Here is a 21,233-nt window from a genome sequence, read left to right on the forward strand (position 1 = left end):
ACTTTTAAATTATATATTCATTTGTGACTCTATTATTAGATGCAGAGTATCTGAGAACCAACACAGAATCAGTCAAAATTTATTGTATGGCAAACTTTTCATTAACAGCAAGATTTTACATCGATATACACAAGCATGAAATTTACCAGATAAGTAATATCACACTGAAGTATATGTATTCAAATATTTTTCACCATAATGAATCTGTCTGCTTAAACACAGCTGTACAGGAAATTTGTCTGTTATACATCATTCACTCAGTTTGCCATAGTTCAAAAACCATTAAATGATTCCAAAATCAAAATTAAGACCAAAATGAGAAGGACATATACAGAGTTGTAATTCATGTGAATTGCTGAGCAGAATGAAGAACAAGCAACATGAACAATGCTGCATTAAAGTCAAGTTTGTGTCTGATTCTAATGCTGATGCCAATTTTTAAGACCAGAAAAGTCTAAAAAAGGTATGCATTGGAATTGAGAAAACACACTAGTAGTGGTAGTAATAATAATAATAACAACAACAACAACAACAACAACAACAACACAGATTTGACTATTGTATGCTTATATATACAGTATGAACAGTACCCTAGAATTAGTTTATGGTGCTTTTTATTGTAATTGAAAAATTATTAAACTTTCAAGAAATTTTCTTCAATAAAACAAAGATATTTATTGTTGATTATAAAGAATTTTTAAAAATTAAAAAAAAAATTTTAAAAGTTAATCTAAAAATGTGTATACTGTATATATATATATATATTTTCAACTAATAATAAAATGAAAATTATAAGGTTTCTAATATATATTTTTTAAATTTGATTTTCATCTAAAATGATACATTTAAACTTAGTTTTTTAATGAAATGCAATATTGTTACATAATCCATGTCATTATAGATATTAATGAATGTGAAGTTAGTCATGGGCCATCTGGATTATGTGGAGTTGGAGCCATATGTACAAATGTTCCTGGTAGTTATCATTGTTATTGTCCTCCTGGATTTACTGGTGAACCGTTCAAATACTGTGAAGGTAAATTTTACAGACATATAGGCTTAATATTTAATTCTTTATAAAAATTAATAACACAAAACTGTTTAAGGATGTTGTGTTTTTAATTTACACATTTACTTATAATTCAGTTTTTTAATAGTTTTGTATATTTAAGAAGAAAATATTAAAAATTTGGTTTTTAGAAATAAATACATTATTTCCGTAATTATAGAGAAATTACAAATATTAAAATATATTAATATTTGTAATTTATGACTATAACAATTCTAATTTTAGTAAATATATATATTTCATGATAAAGTCATAATTAGGATTTTTATCTGATATACTATTAAATTTATATAAGTTTATACATTAATATAATAGAATAATAAAAAATAAGTGCAGCTTGCTGGATCAAATATCCAGCAAGCTTGGGAGTAGAAGTGGTTTTCTGGACACAGGCTAAATATGTATTTAATTAAAATACTAAAATAAACAATGGAAAGTAAAAAACAAAATTGTATTTAATGCACCATATGCCAGCAGTCACACTGGAACTGGCATTGTATGAAGTGTATGTTACAGAATCCAAAAAAAAAATGTGGCTGCGCAGTAACTACATTTGTGCTACAGTCTGCCAAATTCAAAACTAACCAGTTCAAAAAATTTAGCCAGTTTTCTGGTAACTTGTGGTTTCTGGAAGTCAGTTATTTGGTCTGATACTATATATGAAATAGGAAAGAAAGAAATTTTATTAAATATTCTATCATTGAATCACGTTATAGTGTTAAAAATTGTTTATTTTCATTTTATGTAATTATATTTATTATAATAAAATTCCTTACAATACACACAATTTTTTGTTTTAAAAATAATCAACCAATAAAATATGTTTACAAAAAAATTTTCATTACAGATGTTAATGAATGCGATATTCAGTTTGGACCTAGTGGTCAGTGTGGAAGTGAAGCCATTTGTACAAATTCAATTGGAAGTTTCACCTGTTCGTGTCCACCTGGATATACTGGAAATGGCCGTGTAAAGTGTCAAGGTATAAATATTAGATTTCAAAGGAAAAATTATTAGTAATATTTCAATTTGTAATTTATAATTCTTGATAATTCTTTTCAGATATTAATGAATGCTCTCAAGCTTATGGTCCAAATGGAAAATGTGGCTTGGGAGCTGTTTGTATCAATAAATTAGGAGCATTTGATTGCAAATGTCCCGAAGGCACTGATGGAAATCCTTATCAAGCTTGTAAGTTTTATTTTTGTTTGAGTCATTATGTAATTATGAGAAAGTATTAATTATCAGATGATAATGCTTTTTTCTACACTTAGTAAAACTATGTTATTTTTATATATAGGCGTTCAGCACATTGTTTGTAGGGATGATGATACTTGTCCAGGAAAATCTATTTGTGACAACAGAAGACAATGTTACTGCCCGTATACACATTACGGTGACGATTGTATAGGTAATGAATTAATTGTTATTTTAATTGTGATGTTTCATAGATTATAATTATTATTATTCTGAGATTAATTAGGAATATTTTTATTTATTTAAAATTTTATGTTTAAATTTGCTCTTTCAGTTGAGATTATAAATAACATTAAACAGAAAATGTTTACAATATTTTATTTATAATTTCTTAATAAAATCTTAATTGTAATTTCTATGATATTTCTTTTAATTTTTGGTAAAATATAAAAAAACAACACAAAATAATATAAAATTTATATTACATATATAATTATGTACAAAATTTAGAAAACTATTTTAAAATAATAAGTATTTTTTTGAATAAAAGTCATAATAATAAACCTATTTCACTTTACAGATCCATGTGATAAGATATTCTGTGGAGATCATGCAAAATGCCAATTAGATCCAAGTGGAAATCCAGTTTGTGTTTGTTCAGCTGGTTTTACGGGACGCAGTAATAGTTTACCTGGATGCATTGGTAAATTTTGGAATTAGGTTACAATGTAGTAATCCGATGATTAATATTTAATGCTTATGAATTATATATCAATATAAAATTTAATTAGATATTAATGAATGCGATTCTGATGGCCCCTCTCATTGTGGTGAAAATGCGTTATGTCGAAATTTGCAAGGATCATTTGAATGTACTTGTCCGAGAGGTTTTAGTGGAGATCCTTACAAAGGTTGTCTTGCAATTGGTATGTAACTTACTTTTTTCAAAAAATTGATTACTTTAAAACAAGTTATTTTACTAAAAAAATTTTAAATTAATTCTTCTGTTGAGTAGAGGTTCAAGTGACATGTTCAGAAACTAGGCCTTGTCCTTTGAATGAAGAATGTGTAACGGTTAGTAGAACTCCACAATGTGTTTGCAAAAGAGGATATACCCGTGATCAAGATACTAATCGTTGTCGAGGTATGATTATAATTTTACTTATTAAGCAAGTTTCTTTTTTTACAAAATTTAACTTCTGTCATTTCATTTTACTGTATATTTTACAAAAAAAATGCATTGCTAAATTACAAATAGAAGAATCAATGAATTAGAACTAAAGTAAAAAGAATAAAACTATTATATGACTAATTATTACTTTAATTAACATAAATATAATTGAAACAATATTAATTGATAATATATAATTTAAATTTTATAATTATACATTAACTTTTATTAATAAATTCTTTGTTAACACATTATTCAAGTGTAATTTTTAATGTCTGTAGATATAAATGAATGTACAGAAATTCGTCATAAACCATCTTGTGGTCTTCATGCATTCTGTACTAATTTAGAAGGAAGTTATGTTTGTCACTGTCCTCCTGGTCATGCAGGAAATCCGTATAGTGTGTGTTACCCAGATGGTTAGTAATTTAAATAGTAATATAATATAGGCTACAGTATTCTGCCTGTTTCTAATATATCATTATAATCAATTTCATATTTTCTTAGTTATTAAATGCCGAAGAGATAATGAATGCCCAGGTAATACAAAATGTTTGCACGAAAATGGTGGGCATTGTGGTTGTACTCCACCTTTTGTTCAGGAAGGAGAGTACTGTATTTGTAAGTATTATTTTTATAGATTTTATTTTACTTACACTTTTTAATAAATCGTTTAAAGATTGTTGAGAATGTTTTTGATTATTTAATTTAAAGTTTTCTTGCATTAAAAATAGTCTAAGATTTATTATATAATTTTCAAGTTTATACATAAAATTTTATCATTTATTTTAGTGGTCAGTAGAAATTGTTCAACAACACACCCATGCCCCGAAAATCAAGAATGCGTTTTTACTGGACCCACTTATGGATTCTGTATATGTCCGAGGGGATATACAGTTGAAGCCGACGGATTCTGTCGAGGTTTGTATATTATATAAACTGTTAGCATATTGATTTATGTTATACTGTTATTTATAATTATTTTTTCTGTATTTTTAGATATAAATGAATGTACTGAAATTAAAGAATGGACTGTTTGTGGTGCATATACAGAATGCAATAACTTACCTGGATCATACGAGTGTATCTGTGCTCCTGGTTATACAGGAAATCCAAGGAAAGGATGCAAACTCATAGGTATTCATTTCTAATTAAAAATATAAATAACTTAACTTGATTAAATTATTATTATTATAGAACTATTTAAATTTATTTATATTTAACTTTTTTAGAAATTCGTTGTCATGGAAATGATTGTCCTCCAAATCAGAAATGTATTCATGGTCAATGTCAATGTTTGAGGCCATTTGTTTTAGAAGGCCAAACATGTAAAAGTAAGCAATATAAACAGTGTATTCAAAAATAAGCTTTTTCGTATAATTTGTTGCGATATAAAATTTTGCTATTGAAATTATTTTTAGATCCATGTGACTTGCAACAGTGTGGACAGTATGCTGAATGTCATCTCACATCAACTGGACCTCAGTGTCAGTGTATAAAGGGTTGCACCGGAAATCCAAATAAAGGATGCTATGGTAAATGATAACACTTTTTATTGTATATTAAATAAATTATTTGTTTATTTATATTATAAATTTATCCTTTAATATATTTGCTTTTATTTGTCTGTATAGTTACAATTAAAGTCAAAAATAATAATTTTTTATAATAATATAATATAAATATGTAAAATTTAAATATGAATATTACATGTCTGTAGTAAAATTGATTATAGGAATATCTTTTAAATACATAATTTAATTCAAATATTATAAATATGATAGCAAAGAGATCAAGAATCATGTTTTATTATATAGGTAGTATTCTCTTGCATGAAAATAGAAAATTCAAAGCTTAAAATATACATGATACAAATATAATTTAAAAAATTATTTTACAATTCTACTGCATTTCTTTGTAAAATAATGGATAAAACAGTAACGGTATAAACATTGGGGCAGAAATCAATTGTCTTCAGACTTTTCCAATTACTTGTAAATAAATAAATTATCATAAAATAATGCCATTAGGCTTTCAAGATGCCCTCAAGATATATGTTAAAGGTGCTTTGTTTGGAGAAACATTATCTTTAGCATAAGATATAAATACGTATTCTTCTGATTCATTTAAAAGCAAATATACATATTATATAAAGTTGATAAAGTACTATGATGTTTTTCTTTATAACAAATATTTTCTTATCTCTCATCTATGTATGTCACAAATATAAATTCCATTTAGTTTTTTTAAAATTAATTTATTCCTTATATGCTCCAGTTTCAACAATAACTACAATTTATATAACTTTATATTAATTTTAAACATATTTTAATTGTATTTTCTTCACTTATTTTTATACAGTGTTTTATTAATATTTACATTTTATTATTATTTTTTTAATTAGATATCAATGAATGTGTAGCTAATTTGCCAATTGATCCTAATGGACCATGTGCAGTTGGAGCTGTATGTATAAATATTGTTGGTGGTTATCAATGTGAATGTTCTCCAGGAACAAGTGGAGACCCTTATGAAACTGGATGTAAGAAAATTTATATTTATATTTTTAATATAAATTAAAAACTTTTAAAGATTGAAATACTTAATGTAAATTTTAATTATTAGGTAGAGGAGCTCCTGGTTGCACATCAAATAATGAATGCCCACATAATGCAATTTGTGATATTAAAGGTGGTACATGTATTGGTAAGTTGAATTTAAAGTTATTAAAATATTAACTATTATATATCTTAATTTAAGCTTAACAGTTTTTAATTTAATTCACTTAAAATACATATATTAGATCCTTGCTCAACAACATGGTGTAGTCCAAATACACAGTGCTATGCAGAAGATCATAAAGCTGTATGCAAGTGTTTACCTGGTTATGTAGGAAATCCAAATGATTTAGAAAAAGGATGTACTTCTCGTATGTATTATGATTATAGTAAATTATAAAAATTAATTATAAATAGTTTTCACTTTGCTATACATTATTTCATGTTTACAGCATGTTCTGGTGTATGGTGTGCAGTTAATGCCCACTGTATTGTTAACTCTCTAAATGAAGGAACATGCCACTGTTTAGAAGGATTTTCTGGAAATCCTTGGGCAGGTGGTGGTTGTTACCCTGGTAAGTAATGAAATATTTATGAATAGTACAGAAAATAATAATAATATTTGATAATGAGAAAGAAAAACATATATTAAATACATTATATTCTATTTAGATCGTGGATGTACAGGTGCTAGTTCTTGCAGACCATCACAAGAATGTATTGATGGAGTGTGTGTAGGTGAGTGTAAACTTTCATTATCAATTTGTAAAAATTATAATGTTAAAATTATATATTAAAACATAAATAAATTTAAATTTAAACACTTATAGAAAGATGTGAAGGACTACAATGTGGCGTGGGAGCACGTTGTGATGGAAGAATCGGACAGTGTATTTGTTTACCTTTCTTTATCGGAAATCCTCGCATTCTTTGCGTACCACGTAAGTTTTAATTAATAAAATAAAATCATTAATTATGTGTAGACGTTATTACTAATTTTTATTAATAATGCATATAAGTATATGAGTTATATTAAAAACACAATTTTATTTCAGCATTACTTCCACCAATTTGTGTACCATCTTGTGGTGTTAATGCTCATTGTGTATATTCAGTGCCAAATCGTTGTGTCTGTAATCCTGGATATAGTGGAAACCCTTACAGACTTTGTGGTTAGTACTTTATTGTATGATTAATATATGTACCATAAAATATATTAAATAATATATTCTTTATAGAAGTTAAAGTTTATAACTCCTAAAGCTATCATAAAAATACAGTTTATAATGTTTAAGTGAAAGTTTTATTTTTTAATATTGTATTAAATGAAATATAAAATACTTAGGAACGGAAAGGAGATGCGATAACACTGACTGTGGAAACAATGCCAACTGTGTCGAAGGACAACGTCGTGTGGATTGTGTTTGTCCTGCAGGTCTACAAGGAAACCCATATATTAGTTGTAGAGGTAAACATCATAATACAATAATACAAATAGAGACTTAAATTACACAAAATAGATATTTTCAGACTTGAAATAATGAAATGTATAAATATATTAATGTATCTTAGTAAATTTCATTATTATGCCTTTACGTAGATTAAAGTTGATACATATCTAAAGTGTAATTTTAATTTAACAAAATTAAAATCTTTATTTTGAATTTCCTTGATCGTTATCACGTTGAAATCATTTATTAAGGGAATTTAAGAAATTTTATATTTTATATTTTAGATGTAAATGAATGTGTTGGTTCTAATCCATGCGGTACTGGCGCATCATGTATTAATAGTGTTGGAAGTTATTTATGTGCTTGTCCACCTGGAAGAACTGGAAATCCTCTTTTTGCTTGTAGTAAGTCTTTTTCCTAATTGATATTCTGTTTACCAATCAGTTAATATCACATTATTATTATTATTATTATTATTATTTCATATCAAAATTTTTAAATATTAGTTAATAAATTATAATTCATAAATAGAATATATTGCTGAATAAATAGAAATAGTTGCATTCTTATTGAAAGTTAAGTTTTCAACTATCAATAATATAAAATAAACAAGTATGGTAAAACTTATAATATTTTGTAGCGGAAATTCGGTGTCTAGCTGGTCAAAGATGTCCCTGTAGAAATGATAATACATGTCCTAATGGAGAGGCATGTAGGAACGGTCAATGTGTTGGTAAGTATACTCTCTATATTTATTTTTAATTTATTTTTTAATATTTAAGTTAAATTACATGAATTTTTATATAGGTCTCTGCGATAGTGTTGTATGTGGTCCGAATGCTTTCTGCGAAGCCGGAAATTGTCACTGCCCAAGCGGAATGTTTGGCGAACCAAGTAATCCAGGAATAGGATGCAGCAGTAAGTTTTTTGTAAATTGCAAGACCTAAATCACCGAATAGAATGTTAAAATTTATTGTTTTAAAAACATTTCTAGCTCCTACAGTTCCAACAGTTAGTCCTAATCTGTGCGAAGAAGATTCTGGCTGTCCAGGAAATTCGGCTTGCAGAGTAAACAATGAAGGTTTTAATGAGTGTATAGGTAAGTGCAAAATATATACTGTTAATAAAATATTTAATATTTTTTAATGTTAGATAATTTGGTAATTTGATATTAAATGAGATATTTTGATTCAGACGTATGTTCAAATGTTCATTGCGGTCCAAATGCTCAATGTATTGGTAGAAGGCATCAATATTTTTGTGAATGCGTACCTGGATATTCCGGAAATCCAAACGATATACATGCTGGTTGTACATGTAAGTATTACTATAAATTATTAATTTAATAACTACAAAATGTTTCAGGCTTAATGTAATAATTAAGTAAATTTTGAGAGGAATGTATTGGATTGGTATAGGATACAATAATCTTATTATTTTAAGAATTTGTAGCAATGTTTGATTTTTGGGAAATATGTAATATATGTCACCAGTCTCATTATGCTGAAATTATATTTCAGCATGATGAGACTGGTGACATATATTATTATGCACACACACTATGTATAGTGATTACGCATAGTGTTCGTAAGTATCATCATGATTAGTTGTAGATATGACAACACAGTATGGAAGGTGGGTTGGTTCTTGGTTGTTCTGTTCAGGGGCATATCCAGGGGGTGGCCAAGGGGTCCTGGCATTTTCAAAATAAATGGAAAAGAAATACTAGTAAATTTTCCAAAAATATTTTCCTAATTAAAAGTCATTTTTTATTTATATTGTGTCATCTGTTCTTTTCTATATTACTTATGAGTTAGGAGTCGCATAAGGTGGGAATTTTATTGAGTTCACATTAAAAGTTTTTTTTATTTGTTCAACTTGGATCCCCCACTGTAATGAAGGAATTTAGACATATATTTACACAAGTTATGAAGTTTTGTGTCAGTACAATAAAACATTGTAGGAAGTCGAGATCCACTACATCACAAAACTAATGAACCATCATAAAAGAATTACTTTAAGAAGTGAACGTTTTCATCCATTTTTAAAAGGACATTCTCAGGCATTATAGAAATTGTTGTAAATGATTAAACACTGCATTTTATTTTTTCTCACCAACCACTGATAAATAAATATGCAAATTAAAAACACACACACACACACACACATATATATTATTTAATAAATATATATATATTTATTAAAATTGAAATATAACTATAAAATTTCACAATTAAAATGTTAGTTAATGAATATTCAATTATTCACTAACTAATAATTTAATTGTGTTAGTAGGATAGTAAAAAAAACCTGTTGAAATTTGAAAATTTAATTAAGAAAAACCAATTAATTTTTTAGATTTTATTATACCTCCTAAATAATAATTATAAAATTTTTTATGTATTAAGGTATAGTTTAGTTTTAACATATAATAATTATTGATTTTTTTTTTAAATTTTAGTAATAAGGTTTGATAGATGTACATCTAGTATTGACTGTCCGGATACACATGTCTGTGTAGTTATTAGAGGTGATGCCTACAAAGAATGTGTTCGTAAGTAAAATTTTAATGTATATTTAATAAAATGTGTGTGGTTCCAACAAGAATTAATCAATATATTTATAACAGTACAGTACATAGATACATAAGTATTAATAACATTTTAAGTTTTATATGGTTACATAAATTTTCGTTGTTTAAACATGTTATTTTTATAAAATATAAATGTTAAAATTATTTTGTTAAACATGTTTATTAACTTCCATTTTATTTAGATGTTTGTGAAGAAAAGCAATGCGGAGATAATGCTCAATGTACCGGACGAAATCATAGACTTATATGTGAATGTGCATCCGGATTCAGCGGTAATCCATATGATTTGAATGCAGGATGTAAATGTGAGTAGCATTTTAATATATGAATTTTAAAATTGAAGGTATCGTTACTTACTGATTTTAATTTTAATTTCGTGATTTTATAGTACCTCCTCGCGATCTGTGCACACACGATGCCGATTGCAGTGGAGACGAAATCTGTAGGCCTACTGAAAGTGGGGTTAAAGATTGTATTCGTAAGTATATATTAATATTTTAGAAAACTTTAAAAAAATTCTTGTTTTTATATATGAAATTTTAAAACTGATTTTGTAAACTACATACAGGTGTTTGTCCTCAACATAACTGTGGATTAAATGCTCATTGTATTGGGAAATTACATAGACCGATATGTGAATGTAATAGTGGATATCTTGGAGATCCAAATGATTATCATATTGGATGCCAACGTAATTATATTTTAATATTTATAAATTTAATTTTGATACATTGAGATTGCTTAAAAAATTATGATATATTTTAGCACCATCTCCAAATATATGCGAGGTTAACAGAGATTGTCCAGAATACAAAATCTGTAGATCAAATGAAAATAATATAAAGGATTGTTTTGGTGAGTTTTAATCTATTTATAATCTTAATAATTTCAAAAAACTTTCAATAAATAACCAAATATTTTATTTAGATGTCTGTAAAAGTACACGTTGTGGACCAAATGCCCAATGTATAGGACGAGCACATCAACCAGTTTGTGAATGTAATCCTGGATACACTGGAAATCCAGTTGATTTTCTCCATGGTTGCAAGCGTAAGTCTAATAATAATGACAATAGCTTATTAAGATAATAAATTTAATAGAAATACAATAGTAATGTTACTGCAAAACATAATTTTCTTTACCTGTTTTCATTATAATTATATATATTAACTTAACTAGTATATATGATGATGAACTTATTATTTTGTTAAAACTTCAAGAGTGATTATTACAATTATTATTAACTGAATATATTTTATCAAATTGAATTTAGTTTGTGATATTTATGATACATCTTTAGCTTGCAATGCACCATATCTTTTGAGAAAGCAACAATGCATTTAGTATAGAAAAATACAGTGTTCCTTGATATTTAATTTGCTTGGTTTTTGTGTTTAGAATATGTGAAATCAAAATGAACAATTTATTTGAATCACTTATAATTGTATAATATATTAAATATAATTATTTATGTACATTATTGATATGACAATCATTTTTCTCACAGTTTTCACTGTCGAGAACATCGATGATGTGTTTTTATTTTAGTATATTTTATTTAAAAATCTTCCGAAATTTTAACACTGTCCTTTAAAATTTGATACTAAATAATTATATGAGTTTTAATTTTTCTCCCGAGTTAGAAATACAATTTAATTTTCATATTAATTTGCAGCACCAATTGTCGACGGATGTCAAATAAATGCAGATTGTAATGTCGATCATGTTTGCCAATTGACATCAAATGGTATTAGAGATTGTGTCAGTAAGTATAGTTTCATTTAAGTTTAAATTTACTGTAAATTGTTTAAACTTAATGAAAATTGTTTAAAACGTTAACTATGTATATTTTTAAGGTGTCTGTCAAAATAGAAAATGTGGTCCTAATGCGTTATGTATTGGTCGAAATCATCATGCAATTTGTGAATGTCCTACCGGTTTCGGTGGCGATCCGCACAATATGCAGAAAGGATGCCAACGTAAGATTTCTTATAATAAGCATATGATTCGTATTTTAAATCTAAATAATTACGCTATGATGTTTTGTTATAGCAAATCGCTGCGAAACTGATCACGATTGTCCGGATAGCGATATTTGTAAAATGAGTAGACAGGGATTCAAAGATTGCTTTAGTAAGTAAATATTTATATATTGTTTAAATTTAAACTTTATTTAATTGATTAATAAATAAACAGAATAAATATTGGATATTTCAAAAACGATAAATCTTAACAACATTAAATGAACTGTATTATTTAGAAATAACAAAAATCATGCTTATAACATATAGAAATTTTATCTTATATATATTTATTTGTTAGATAATATATTATTATATAACTTGTAAATTGTAGATGCATGTAGAGGCAAAAGATGTGGACAGAATTCTGAGTGTATAGCCACTAATCATCAACATCATTGTGAATGTAAAGCAGGGTTCGAAGGAAATGCCGAAAGTTTACAAATAGGATGCCGTCGTAAGTTTTTCTTTTTGGCAACTCATTATTTGAAATATATTTATATTTTAGTTTTGCAGATGGTAAAAATGGTGATAATTAAAATATTTGTAATGTATCTTTCAGCTCGAGACATCTGTAAATCGGATAGTGACTGTAGCAGTTCCGAAATCTGTAGAACTAATCAGCGAGGTATAAAGGACTGTATAGGTTGGTATATTTTATAAAATTATACATAATTATCTATACTTTCAATCAATACATCTCAAAGATTTAATTCTGTATATGGTACAAATATTTATGCACGTTTATATTTTATGTTAGATGGTTGTGTTGAAGTCTTATGTGGGAAGAATGCATTATGTTCTGTAGCAAATCATATTGCATTATGTAATTGTCTACCAGGCTATTTTGGTGATGCCTTTAATAAAGACTTAGGATGTGTAAGACAACGTAAGCAATTATTTATCTATATGAACTTTAACATTGCTTAATTTTATATTATGAATGCAATTAAAATTTCTAGCATTGCTTAAAAATATTATTATTTATAGCTGAACATATTTGTGAAACTGATCACCAATGTCCTTCAAATTCTATTTGTCGACTAAATAATCGTGGAATTAAAGATTGCTTCGGTTAGTAAATTTCCTTCTTTTTTTTATATATGCAAAGAAACGTTTTTTTTGCATTGAACTGAATTATAGATTGTATTTAGTATTTACATTTAAAAATTGTTATTTTTTATTTATAGATGGTTGTGAAAGTGTTCATTGTGGTGTAAGAGCAAAATGCATAACAGAAAATCATCAATCTCAGTGTGTTTGTGTAGACGGCTTTGTAGGAAATCCATACGATCTAGTCAAGGGATGCGAATGTAAGAATGAAAATAAATAAGTAAATTTATATCCTTTATTATATTTTCTTATCAATATTACTTAATGTTTAATATTTAGTACCTCATGAATGCGTGGGAGATAGTGGATGCTCTCATGATCAAGTCTGTCGACCTGGCACGGATGGAATAAGGAGATGTGTCTGTAAGTTAAAAATAAACATTAATATATTAAATAGTAGGAAAAACCTGTATTAAATTTTTCTTACATAAATTTCTTTGCAGTTGTGTGCCTTTATGCAGACTGTAGCCCAACCGCAGAATGTATCGCACAGAATCATGTTGCCATCTGTCGTTGCCCTGCCGGATACACTGGAGATCCACTTGATGTACACGATGGCTGTAAATGTATGTATAAAAGATACATAAATATATAATTTGTTTTTCAAATGAGACTGATATTTTGTTAATTGAAATTATTCTAAACTAGTGATCAAACCTAATAAATGTGAGGATGATAGTTATTGTCCAATGACCCACGTTTGTCGACATGTTCCCGAAGGAATTTTAGATTGTGTCGGTATGTATATTTAACACCTATTTTCATTATTTCTTAGCATATAAGAGATAAAAGTTTACAAAAACCTATATTTTGTCTTCTGTAGATGCTTGTTCTTTCCTTCAATGTGGACCTAATGCCAATTGCATAGTAAGAAATCATCATCCAACTTGTGAATGTTTGCCCAATCACAAAGGAAATCCTTTCAATTTGGTCAATGGTTGTAGACGTAAGTAAACAAATTTTTAGCTCTCAATTGTGATGTTATTGGTTTGAATTCTTATTGGAATAACTTTTGAAATTTTCTAAAAAATGAAAACTAATTTTATTTAATAACAGCACCGCCTAAATTGGACGAATGCCAACATGATACTGATTGTAGAAGAACGAGTGATGTGTGCAAATCAGATAACAGTGGCATAAAGAAGTGTGTAGGTTAGTATGATTTATAGTTGAAAAGTAATTTAAAATTTTATTTGAATATTAATTTTAATATATTTGTTTTAATATCTTAACATTTTAAAACCAATTAATTTATTTGTTGTGTATTCTAGACGCTTGTAAATTTGTTACATGTGGAGCAAATAGCGATTGCGTAGCAACTAATCATTATCATCAATGCGTATGTAGAGAAGGATATATTAAAGATCGCAATGATATAATGGCATGCATTTGTAAGTAGTTTTTATTGCAAATGCAAAAATTATATGTTTACATTGACCAAATAAATGAATATTTTAATATAAATATCGTTAATTATAGTAAAACCGGAAGATGAATGTAAAGCTGGTGCTGAATGTCCTACATTTGCAACTTGCAAAGCAGATAATCTTGGTGTTTTAACTTGTGCTGGTAATATTTTTAAAGATATGTTATTTGGATTATATTTTTTGCAATACGACTCATGAATCTTCTTCTGATTAAATTTTTCCAGAGGTTTGTTTAGATTTGTCATGTTCGCCAAATGCCAATTGCGTGGCATTGAATCATAGAGGTAAATGTCATTGCGAAGAAGGCTACACGGGCGATCCCAATAGCCGTGAAGGATGTATTCGTAAGTATTTAAACAATGTATATTTATAATTGTCTAGATGCGCAAAGAGTAGAGAAATTGCTTATAAATATGAAATATAATGCTTATAATAATTCACTTGTAAAATAAAATTTTAGCTATTGAACGACATGAATGCGACATTAGTTCTACCTGCAGTCTGAATGAAGCTTGTTTGTCTGACAGAGAAGGAACGAGAAAATGCACAGGTACATATATTAAATAAAACAAAATCTGTATTTAAGTCAGTATTAATTGATTAAAGTTCTGTTTATTACTTAGATCCTTGTGAATCTACAAAATGTGGTCCTAATGCCCTTTGCATAACTATTGATCATAAGGCACAATGTCAGTGTCCAAATGGATTGTATGTTGGTAATCCTTATGATATAACACATGGATGCCGGCAAGGTAAAGTTAGATTTTCAAAATTAGAACTATGTAATGACATTGTAAAATAAGTGTTAATTCTAATTTTTTATTTTTAGTTGAATGCTTATCCGACGAACATTGCTCAGATAAACGATACTGTGCACCTGGATATCATTGTGAAGGTAATGTTTTCATTTATGTAGAAGATTTGGGTATAATTTAAAATGTTAGATAAAAACTTTAGTGATTAACCATTTTTATTTCGAAACAGATCCATGTGTCGATACCTGCGGTGTAAATTCATTATGTGTAGCTCAGAATCATAAATCTGTCTGCCATTGTCGACCGGGATTTACGGGAGAACCTTATACGCTTGGATGTGAAGAAATAAAGCATTGTGAATATCATCCCTGCCATATAACGGCAAAATGCATAGATACACCTGGAAGTTATATTTGTCAGTGTCCGGATAACTACATAGGAGATCCTCATCACGAAGGCTGCCGTCATCCAAATTCTTGTCCTAACGGAGACATAGACTGCGCTTCGGAATCTGCTTGCCTATCTGATATCGGCGGGGAAGCAATGTGTAAAAATCCTTGCGATCACTTTAATTGCGGACCTAATTCTATTTGTCGTGTGGTTAATCATCAGCCACGTTGTATCTGTCCGGAAGGTTTCCACGGAAATCCAAACCCGCAAGATGGTTGTATTCGTGTTTCTGTATTCTGTTCGAAAAGTGATGATTGTGGTGACCATCAAGAGTGTGACGATAAGCAATGCAGATTATTCTGCACTAAAAATGAGGAGTGTGCAACAGGAGAGAGATGTATTGATAATCATTGTGTACAGCCATGTTTCTCACATGTTGATTGTCTGCAACAGGAAGCTTGTATAGCTGCTGGATATTGCCATCTCGGTTGTAGAAATAATAATGATTGCTTGTCTTCAGAAGCTTGTATTCAAAACAGCTGCCAAAATCCATGCACTATTAAGGGTATATGTGGCACGAATGCTCTCTGTGAAGTTCGTCTTCACAATGCCACCTGTAAATGCCCTCCCGGTTTTGAAGGAACACCTTCACCAATTCTTGGTTGTAAAAGAGTTGTGAGTAGTTGTTCACCTACTAGTCCTTGCCCGACAGGATTGATTTGTGTCGGAGAACGTTGCCGTGCACCATGCAGCGAGTGCGTCGACGGGGAAGTTTGCGTTAATGGTGTCTGTATGGGTAAGTATGTTTTAATTTGAAAAATAATTGTTTTAATGTGTGTTTAATCTCTTACTTTAAATGATTCGATAGTTATATGTTCTTCGGACGGCAACTGTCCCGTACGTGAAGTCTGCATTAATCAATACTGTCAAGGCAAGGATATTTTGTGTTATGACATTTTGTTTTAAAATAGATTGTTGGAAATTTATTTAAGTTTATTTTTCTCTTCAGTGGGTTGTCGTACGGATGGAGACTGTCAATTAAACGAATTATGTACAAGCAATCGTTGTCTCTGTAAACAGGGCTTTATTTCTACACCACTTGGCTGTAAAGGTAAAAAAATAATACATAAAAGATTTTATTAAAAAAATAAATGTTTCTATTTTCATATCATTTTAATTTATTTTTTATTTTAGACGAAGATGAATGTCTATCTCATCCTTGTCACAGTACGGCCGTATGCGTTAACACACCTGGCAGCTTCTTCTGTCGTTGTAGAGACGGAGATATCGGAGATGGTTACACCGGATGTAAGTTATTTTATTAATTAGTAATTTAATTATTTTCAACACGAATATTTAGTATAACTGTATAAAACACATTCAGGTCGAAGTCCCGGAGAATGTCCGAACGGAAACGTGGATTGTCCTCCAAATTCTGCTTGCGGAAAGGATGAAAATGGTATCCCCAAATGTATTGGTATGTATTATGAATTATGCTTTTATTTTTTTAATGAGATGTAATTAAACAGTTTTGATTTTAATTAAAAAAAAAATTTATTTATGAACACAGCTCAATCGTTTACAAGTATAAAACTTTTCATTGAAAGTTCTAAAAGTGAATTATTTGATATTTAGATCCGTGCAGTGAAGAACCTTGCGGACCAAATGCGAGATGTTTGGTATCAAATCATCAATCTCAATGTTCGTGTCCAAAAATCGATTTATTCACTGGAGATCCTTATGATAAACATAAAGGATGTATCAAAGGTATAATAATGTAATTTAAAACTTACTATAAATAAAATAATAATAATCTAATAATTATTTTGTTTCTTAACAGTGGAATGTTTAAGAGACACGGATTGTCCAACAGATAAACAATGCAGAGAATTTTATTGCGAAAGTAAATATCTTTTTACAATAATTAATGTAATTCTTTATATGTATGTACATAGCTACAGTTTATCAATTTATTAATTTTTGTAGGTCCTTGCAGTGGAGTGGACTGTGGTCCTTACGGAACTTGTGTAATAAGAGACAGACAAGCATTATGCCGTTGCGAACCCGGTTACGAAAATAACGGGCGGTTGAATTGCATTGGTTAGTAACAATAAATATAAAATATTTTATAATTCAATAATAATTATTATTATTCGTAATAATTAAATATATTTTTAAAGATATCAATGAATGTAAGCAACATCCGTGCCATAGTAGCGCAGTTTGTGAAAATACTCCCGGTAGTTTCAGTTGTCGTTGTCCTACCGGATTAGTCGGAGATCCACTTCTTCATCCCGGATGTAAATATATTTTTATAAATTGAATTATACGATCATATTTTATAAAGTAAGTTAAAATGATTAAAAATTGCTAAACAGGTCACGATCCTAACATGTGTCCGAGAGGCGACGAGGATTGCCCGGAAACGGCTAAATGCATAAGGATAACGGAGAACCATTTTGCAAAGGTTAATTGAAGAAATTTATGTAAGAAACTTAATTGCTTTGTCTTTAAACATAATTATAATTTTTATATCATTTCAATAGATCCTTGTGAAAATACTCTTGCTTGTGGAAGAAATGCAGAATGTAGAACGGTTAATCACGAACATGTTTGTTCTTGTCCGCCACGATATACGGGAAATGCTTATTACAGATGCGATAAATGTAAGAGATTTTTATTTTTATAAAAATTCTAATAAATTTTGTAATCGTCATAAAGTTTATTAAACGCTTGTTTATTCAAATGCAGTGGAATGTTTGAGAAACGACGAGTGCAAGGATCACGAGATATGCGATCAGCATCTTTATAAGTGTATCGGTAAGAACATTTATTTATTTTTTTATATAATATTTTATGAAATATTTTATTTTATATATTATTAAATATCATTTTATAAAATAAACTAATTTATTTTTGTTAAGATGCATGCAAGGCACCTACCGTTTGTGGCGAAAATACAGTTTGCATTCCTCAGTCACACAGTTATACTTGTAGATGTAAAGACGGTTACTACGGGGATCCTGTTGCCGGCTGTAGAAGTAAGTAACGTGTAAATTAGATTATTAATAAATTTAACATTTATTTTTATTATAGATATGGTTAAGTATGTAGGCATAAGGGAAAACTTTAGATAAGGGGCAGATGGGGGTTGATTTACTCGAAACTTTACGCGAATAAAAACGCAAACAACCGATTCGTATGCCAATTAATTAAATTGGCACACGAGTCGGGAGCAGGGAGCATTAAGAATTAATGCCCCTTGCTTTCCTGATTTATATGCCCATGATGAAACATGGAATATTAATATTTTTGTTTCATATTTTACTGTTTATACTTACTATACTTTTATAATGAATACAGTAGCTCTGAATCACCTGCAGAATGATTTGTTTCAGAATTCCAGAGTTCTGCTGTATTAAAATGATACATAGATTTGTTTAATTAATAAAATTTTATTTTATGTTATAGAAATTATTACTTGTGAAGTCGATCTTAATTGTCCATCTGGTGAATTGTGTCAAAAAGGTGTATGCATGGGTATGTATTATTTGTATTAGAAGATATAGAAAATAATATATTATGTCTTATAATATTTCTTACCTTTTTATATGGAGAGTATTCCATAAGTCTGGAACCATTGGAGTTATGTTAATCTTTCTTTATTCTTTTACAAGTGTCGAATAAGGAAAAACGAATTCAATTTATTTTGACGGTGGTGATGTGTAGTTGGCATGAAGTTGATAAAGAGTGTAACAGGTCGCATCTAGATTGTTATCAGTGGAAAATCTGGATGCAGCCTATTAAAGTCTTTGGCAGCTTCATTCTGACTGAGGGTCTCCAACATTAAAATAACTTGAATTCATTCCTCCTTACTTGGCACTTAGTTTATTCTCTTACAAGTAAAGCAAAGATCAACATAACTGCTGTAGTTCTGGACTTATACAATACCCTGTATTATATATTATTATTTAAATTTTTTAATTAAAATTACATTATTTAAAATGTTTCTTTCTTTCAAACAAACATTTAAAAAATGTTGTAATGCACATTTCAGTACCCTGTAATTCTGACAGAGACTGTGGTCCAAATGATCGCTGTGACAAAGGAAGATGTATCGGTATGTTTTAAATCAATTTTCATTTATAAGGAATAGAATAAGGTATAAAATATGTATTAAATATGGTTTTGTATTTAGCTGTTTGCCGATCAAATAACGAATGTCCTCAAGGCCAAGCGTGTAGGGAAGGAACGTGTGAAACTGGTAATAATCTGTATCCAATGCACTCATAAAAATTTTAATAGTACAGATTATTAATTGTTTTCTTTTTTCTTCAGTTGATCGATGCGAAAATGATAATAAATGTGACGAATCTCTTGCCTGTCGCAGAGGAGATCAAGGATATATGGATTGCTTGGGTATGATGATAACTTATTGATTGCAAACAAGTTCTTTATGAGGATCACAAATATATTTTATTATACTTTCTATAGATCCGTGTGCCCTTACTCTTTGCGCTCGCAATTCCATTTGTTTATCCAGAAATCACGTTGCCGTTTGTCAATGTCAAGAAGGATACATTGGCGATCCATTGAATAGAGGATGTGATCCAGGTATGAATCTAAACACTATCAGATCACTAAATAATTTGGTTTAATAATTAAATATTTGAAGTTATTAAATATTATTTATTTGCACTTTAGTGGATTGTCAAAAGCATGAAGATTGTCCTCATAATGAAGTTTGTGAAAATTATAAATGTGTCGGTGAGTTATATTTTAAAATAAAATATCATTTTAATAAAAAAAAATATGTTTTGCATTAATCATTCAAAAATTATGCAGATCCGTGTAAATTGCAAAATTTCTGTGGCAATAATGCGTACTGTGTCGCACAAGCTCATTCTGCAGTTTGTCGTTGCCACGAAGGTTACGAAGGTGATCCCATTGCTGGCTGTCGTTTAATTGATTATTGTGCAAACAACCCGTGTCATTCCAGTGCGACATGCAAAGTGAAATTTGGTGGCTACGAATGTTATTGTCCTCCAGAAAGAAATATTGGTAATCCGTACGGTGAACCAGGATGTAAGTATTTCGAGTTTAAAAAAGATAGTTGTACTTAAAATAGATGATTAAACTTTCCCACAATGATAGGTCGAGGACCGAATGAGTGTCCTAGTGGTAATTCCGATTGTCCTCCGACTGCTGCTTGCGAACGAGACGATCATGGGCTCCTCATGTGCAAAAGTAAGGTTTAATCAAAGAGAATATACTATTTAATTAGTTACATAAATATATAAATAAAATACTTTTTGACAGATCTCTGCCAGAAACCGGATATCTGTGGATTAAATGCACTCTGTCGTATGGAGAATCATGCGGCCGTATGTTATTGCCCACCAAGTTTCACTGGAAACCCTCACGATTTTACTCGAGGATGCATAAGAGGTAATTTTTTTATTTATTATTATTTAAATATAGTAATTTT

The 21,233-nt window shown here is 28.9% G+C and overlaps 1 protein-coding gene and 1 long non-coding RNA gene across 4 annotated transcripts in view; one reads left to right on the forward strand and one right to left on the reverse strand.

Moving 5' to 3' along the window:
* The window catches only part of LOC136987229 (uncharacterized), a 73,998-nt gene that overhangs the window by 36,620 nt on the left and 16,145 nt on the right, over window positions 1-21,233 (forward strand). Inside the window, 74 exon segments of the mRNA XM_067284921.1 lie at window positions 902-1,036; window positions 1,917-2,051; window positions 2,132-2,260; window positions 2,370-2,480; window positions 2,847-2,969; window positions 3,058-3,192; window positions 3,282-3,410; window positions 3,719-3,856; window positions 3,945-4,058; window positions 4,230-4,358; window positions 4,437-4,574; window positions 4,670-4,771; window positions 4,859-4,972; window positions 5,842-5,979; window positions 6,063-6,143; window positions 6,241-6,366; window positions 6,448-6,570; window positions 6,668-6,733; window positions 6,826-6,936; window positions 7,051-7,167; window positions 7,341-7,463; window positions 7,731-7,850; window positions 8,087-8,179; window positions 8,254-8,364; window positions 8,441-8,545; window positions 8,641-8,763; window positions 9,908-10,000; window positions 10,222-10,344; window positions 10,428-10,517; window positions 10,608-10,730; window positions 10,805-10,894; window positions 10,967-11,089; window positions 11,715-11,804; window positions 11,896-12,018; window positions 12,092-12,172; window positions 12,395-12,517; window positions 12,623-12,706; window positions 12,821-12,949; window positions 13,051-13,134; window positions 13,251-13,373; window positions 13,453-13,536; window positions 13,617-13,739; window positions 13,822-13,911; window positions 13,997-14,119; window positions 14,230-14,325; window positions 14,445-14,564; window positions 14,653-14,742; window positions 14,825-14,944; window positions 15,061-15,150; window positions 15,224-15,352; window positions 15,430-15,495; window positions 15,585-16,541; window positions 16,614-16,676; window positions 16,755-16,856; window positions 16,940-17,053; window positions 17,130-17,222; window positions 17,381-17,512; window positions 17,586-17,648; window positions 17,732-17,845; window positions 17,926-18,045; window positions 18,124-18,189; window positions 18,192-18,212; window positions 18,292-18,411; window positions 18,497-18,565; window positions 18,670-18,786; window positions 19,217-19,285; window positions 19,803-19,865; window positions 19,944-20,009; window positions 20,084-20,164; window positions 20,240-20,359; window positions 20,450-20,512; window positions 20,591-20,830; window positions 20,900-20,992; window positions 21,065-21,193. Coding sequence (XP_067141022.1) covers window positions 902-1,036; window positions 1,917-2,051; window positions 2,132-2,260; window positions 2,370-2,480; window positions 2,847-2,969; window positions 3,058-3,192; window positions 3,282-3,410; window positions 3,719-3,856; window positions 3,945-4,058; window positions 4,230-4,358; window positions 4,437-4,574; window positions 4,670-4,771; window positions 4,859-4,972; window positions 5,842-5,979; window positions 6,063-6,143; window positions 6,241-6,366; window positions 6,448-6,570; window positions 6,668-6,733; window positions 6,826-6,936; window positions 7,051-7,167; window positions 7,341-7,463; window positions 7,731-7,850; window positions 8,087-8,179; window positions 8,254-8,364; window positions 8,441-8,545; window positions 8,641-8,763; window positions 9,908-10,000; window positions 10,222-10,344; window positions 10,428-10,517; window positions 10,608-10,730; window positions 10,805-10,894; window positions 10,967-11,089; window positions 11,715-11,804; window positions 11,896-12,018; window positions 12,092-12,172; window positions 12,395-12,517; window positions 12,623-12,706; window positions 12,821-12,949; window positions 13,051-13,134; window positions 13,251-13,373; window positions 13,453-13,536; window positions 13,617-13,739; window positions 13,822-13,911; window positions 13,997-14,119; window positions 14,230-14,325; window positions 14,445-14,564; window positions 14,653-14,742; window positions 14,825-14,944; window positions 15,061-15,150; window positions 15,224-15,352; window positions 15,430-15,495; window positions 15,585-16,541; window positions 16,614-16,676; window positions 16,755-16,856; window positions 16,940-17,053; window positions 17,130-17,222; window positions 17,381-17,512; window positions 17,586-17,648; window positions 17,732-17,845; window positions 17,926-18,045; window positions 18,124-18,189; window positions 18,192-18,212; window positions 18,292-18,411; window positions 18,497-18,565; window positions 18,670-18,786; window positions 19,217-19,285; window positions 19,803-19,865; window positions 19,944-20,009; window positions 20,084-20,164; window positions 20,240-20,359; window positions 20,450-20,512; window positions 20,591-20,830; window positions 20,900-20,992; window positions 21,065-21,193 — 8,754 coding nt within the window.
* The window catches only part of LOC136987259 (uncharacterized), a 38,563-nt gene continuing 28,266 nt past the window's right edge, over window positions 10,937-21,233 (reverse strand). For 2 of the 3 annotated variants that reach the window (XR_010882594.1, XR_010882593.1), the window contains exons 3-6: window positions 18,689-18,778; window positions 13,601-13,731; window positions 13,456-13,534; window positions 10,937-11,095 (exon numbers count right to left, since the gene is read on the reverse strand). This is a non-coding gene — a long non-coding RNA (uncharacterized lncRNA). The remainder of the gene's footprint in view (window positions 11,096-13,455; window positions 13,535-13,600; window positions 13,732-18,688; window positions 18,779-21,233) is intronic. The other variant, XR_010882596.1, reaches the window with a different exon arrangement.

This window comes from Centruroides vittatus, unplaced genomic scaffold, assembly GCF_030686945.1.
Source record: "Centruroides vittatus isolate TY-2023 unplaced genomic scaffold, ASM3068694v2 scaffold_149, whole genome shotgun sequence".
Classification (NCBI taxonomy): domain Eukaryota; kingdom Metazoa; phylum Arthropoda; class Arachnida; order Scorpiones; family Buthidae; genus Centruroides; species Centruroides vittatus.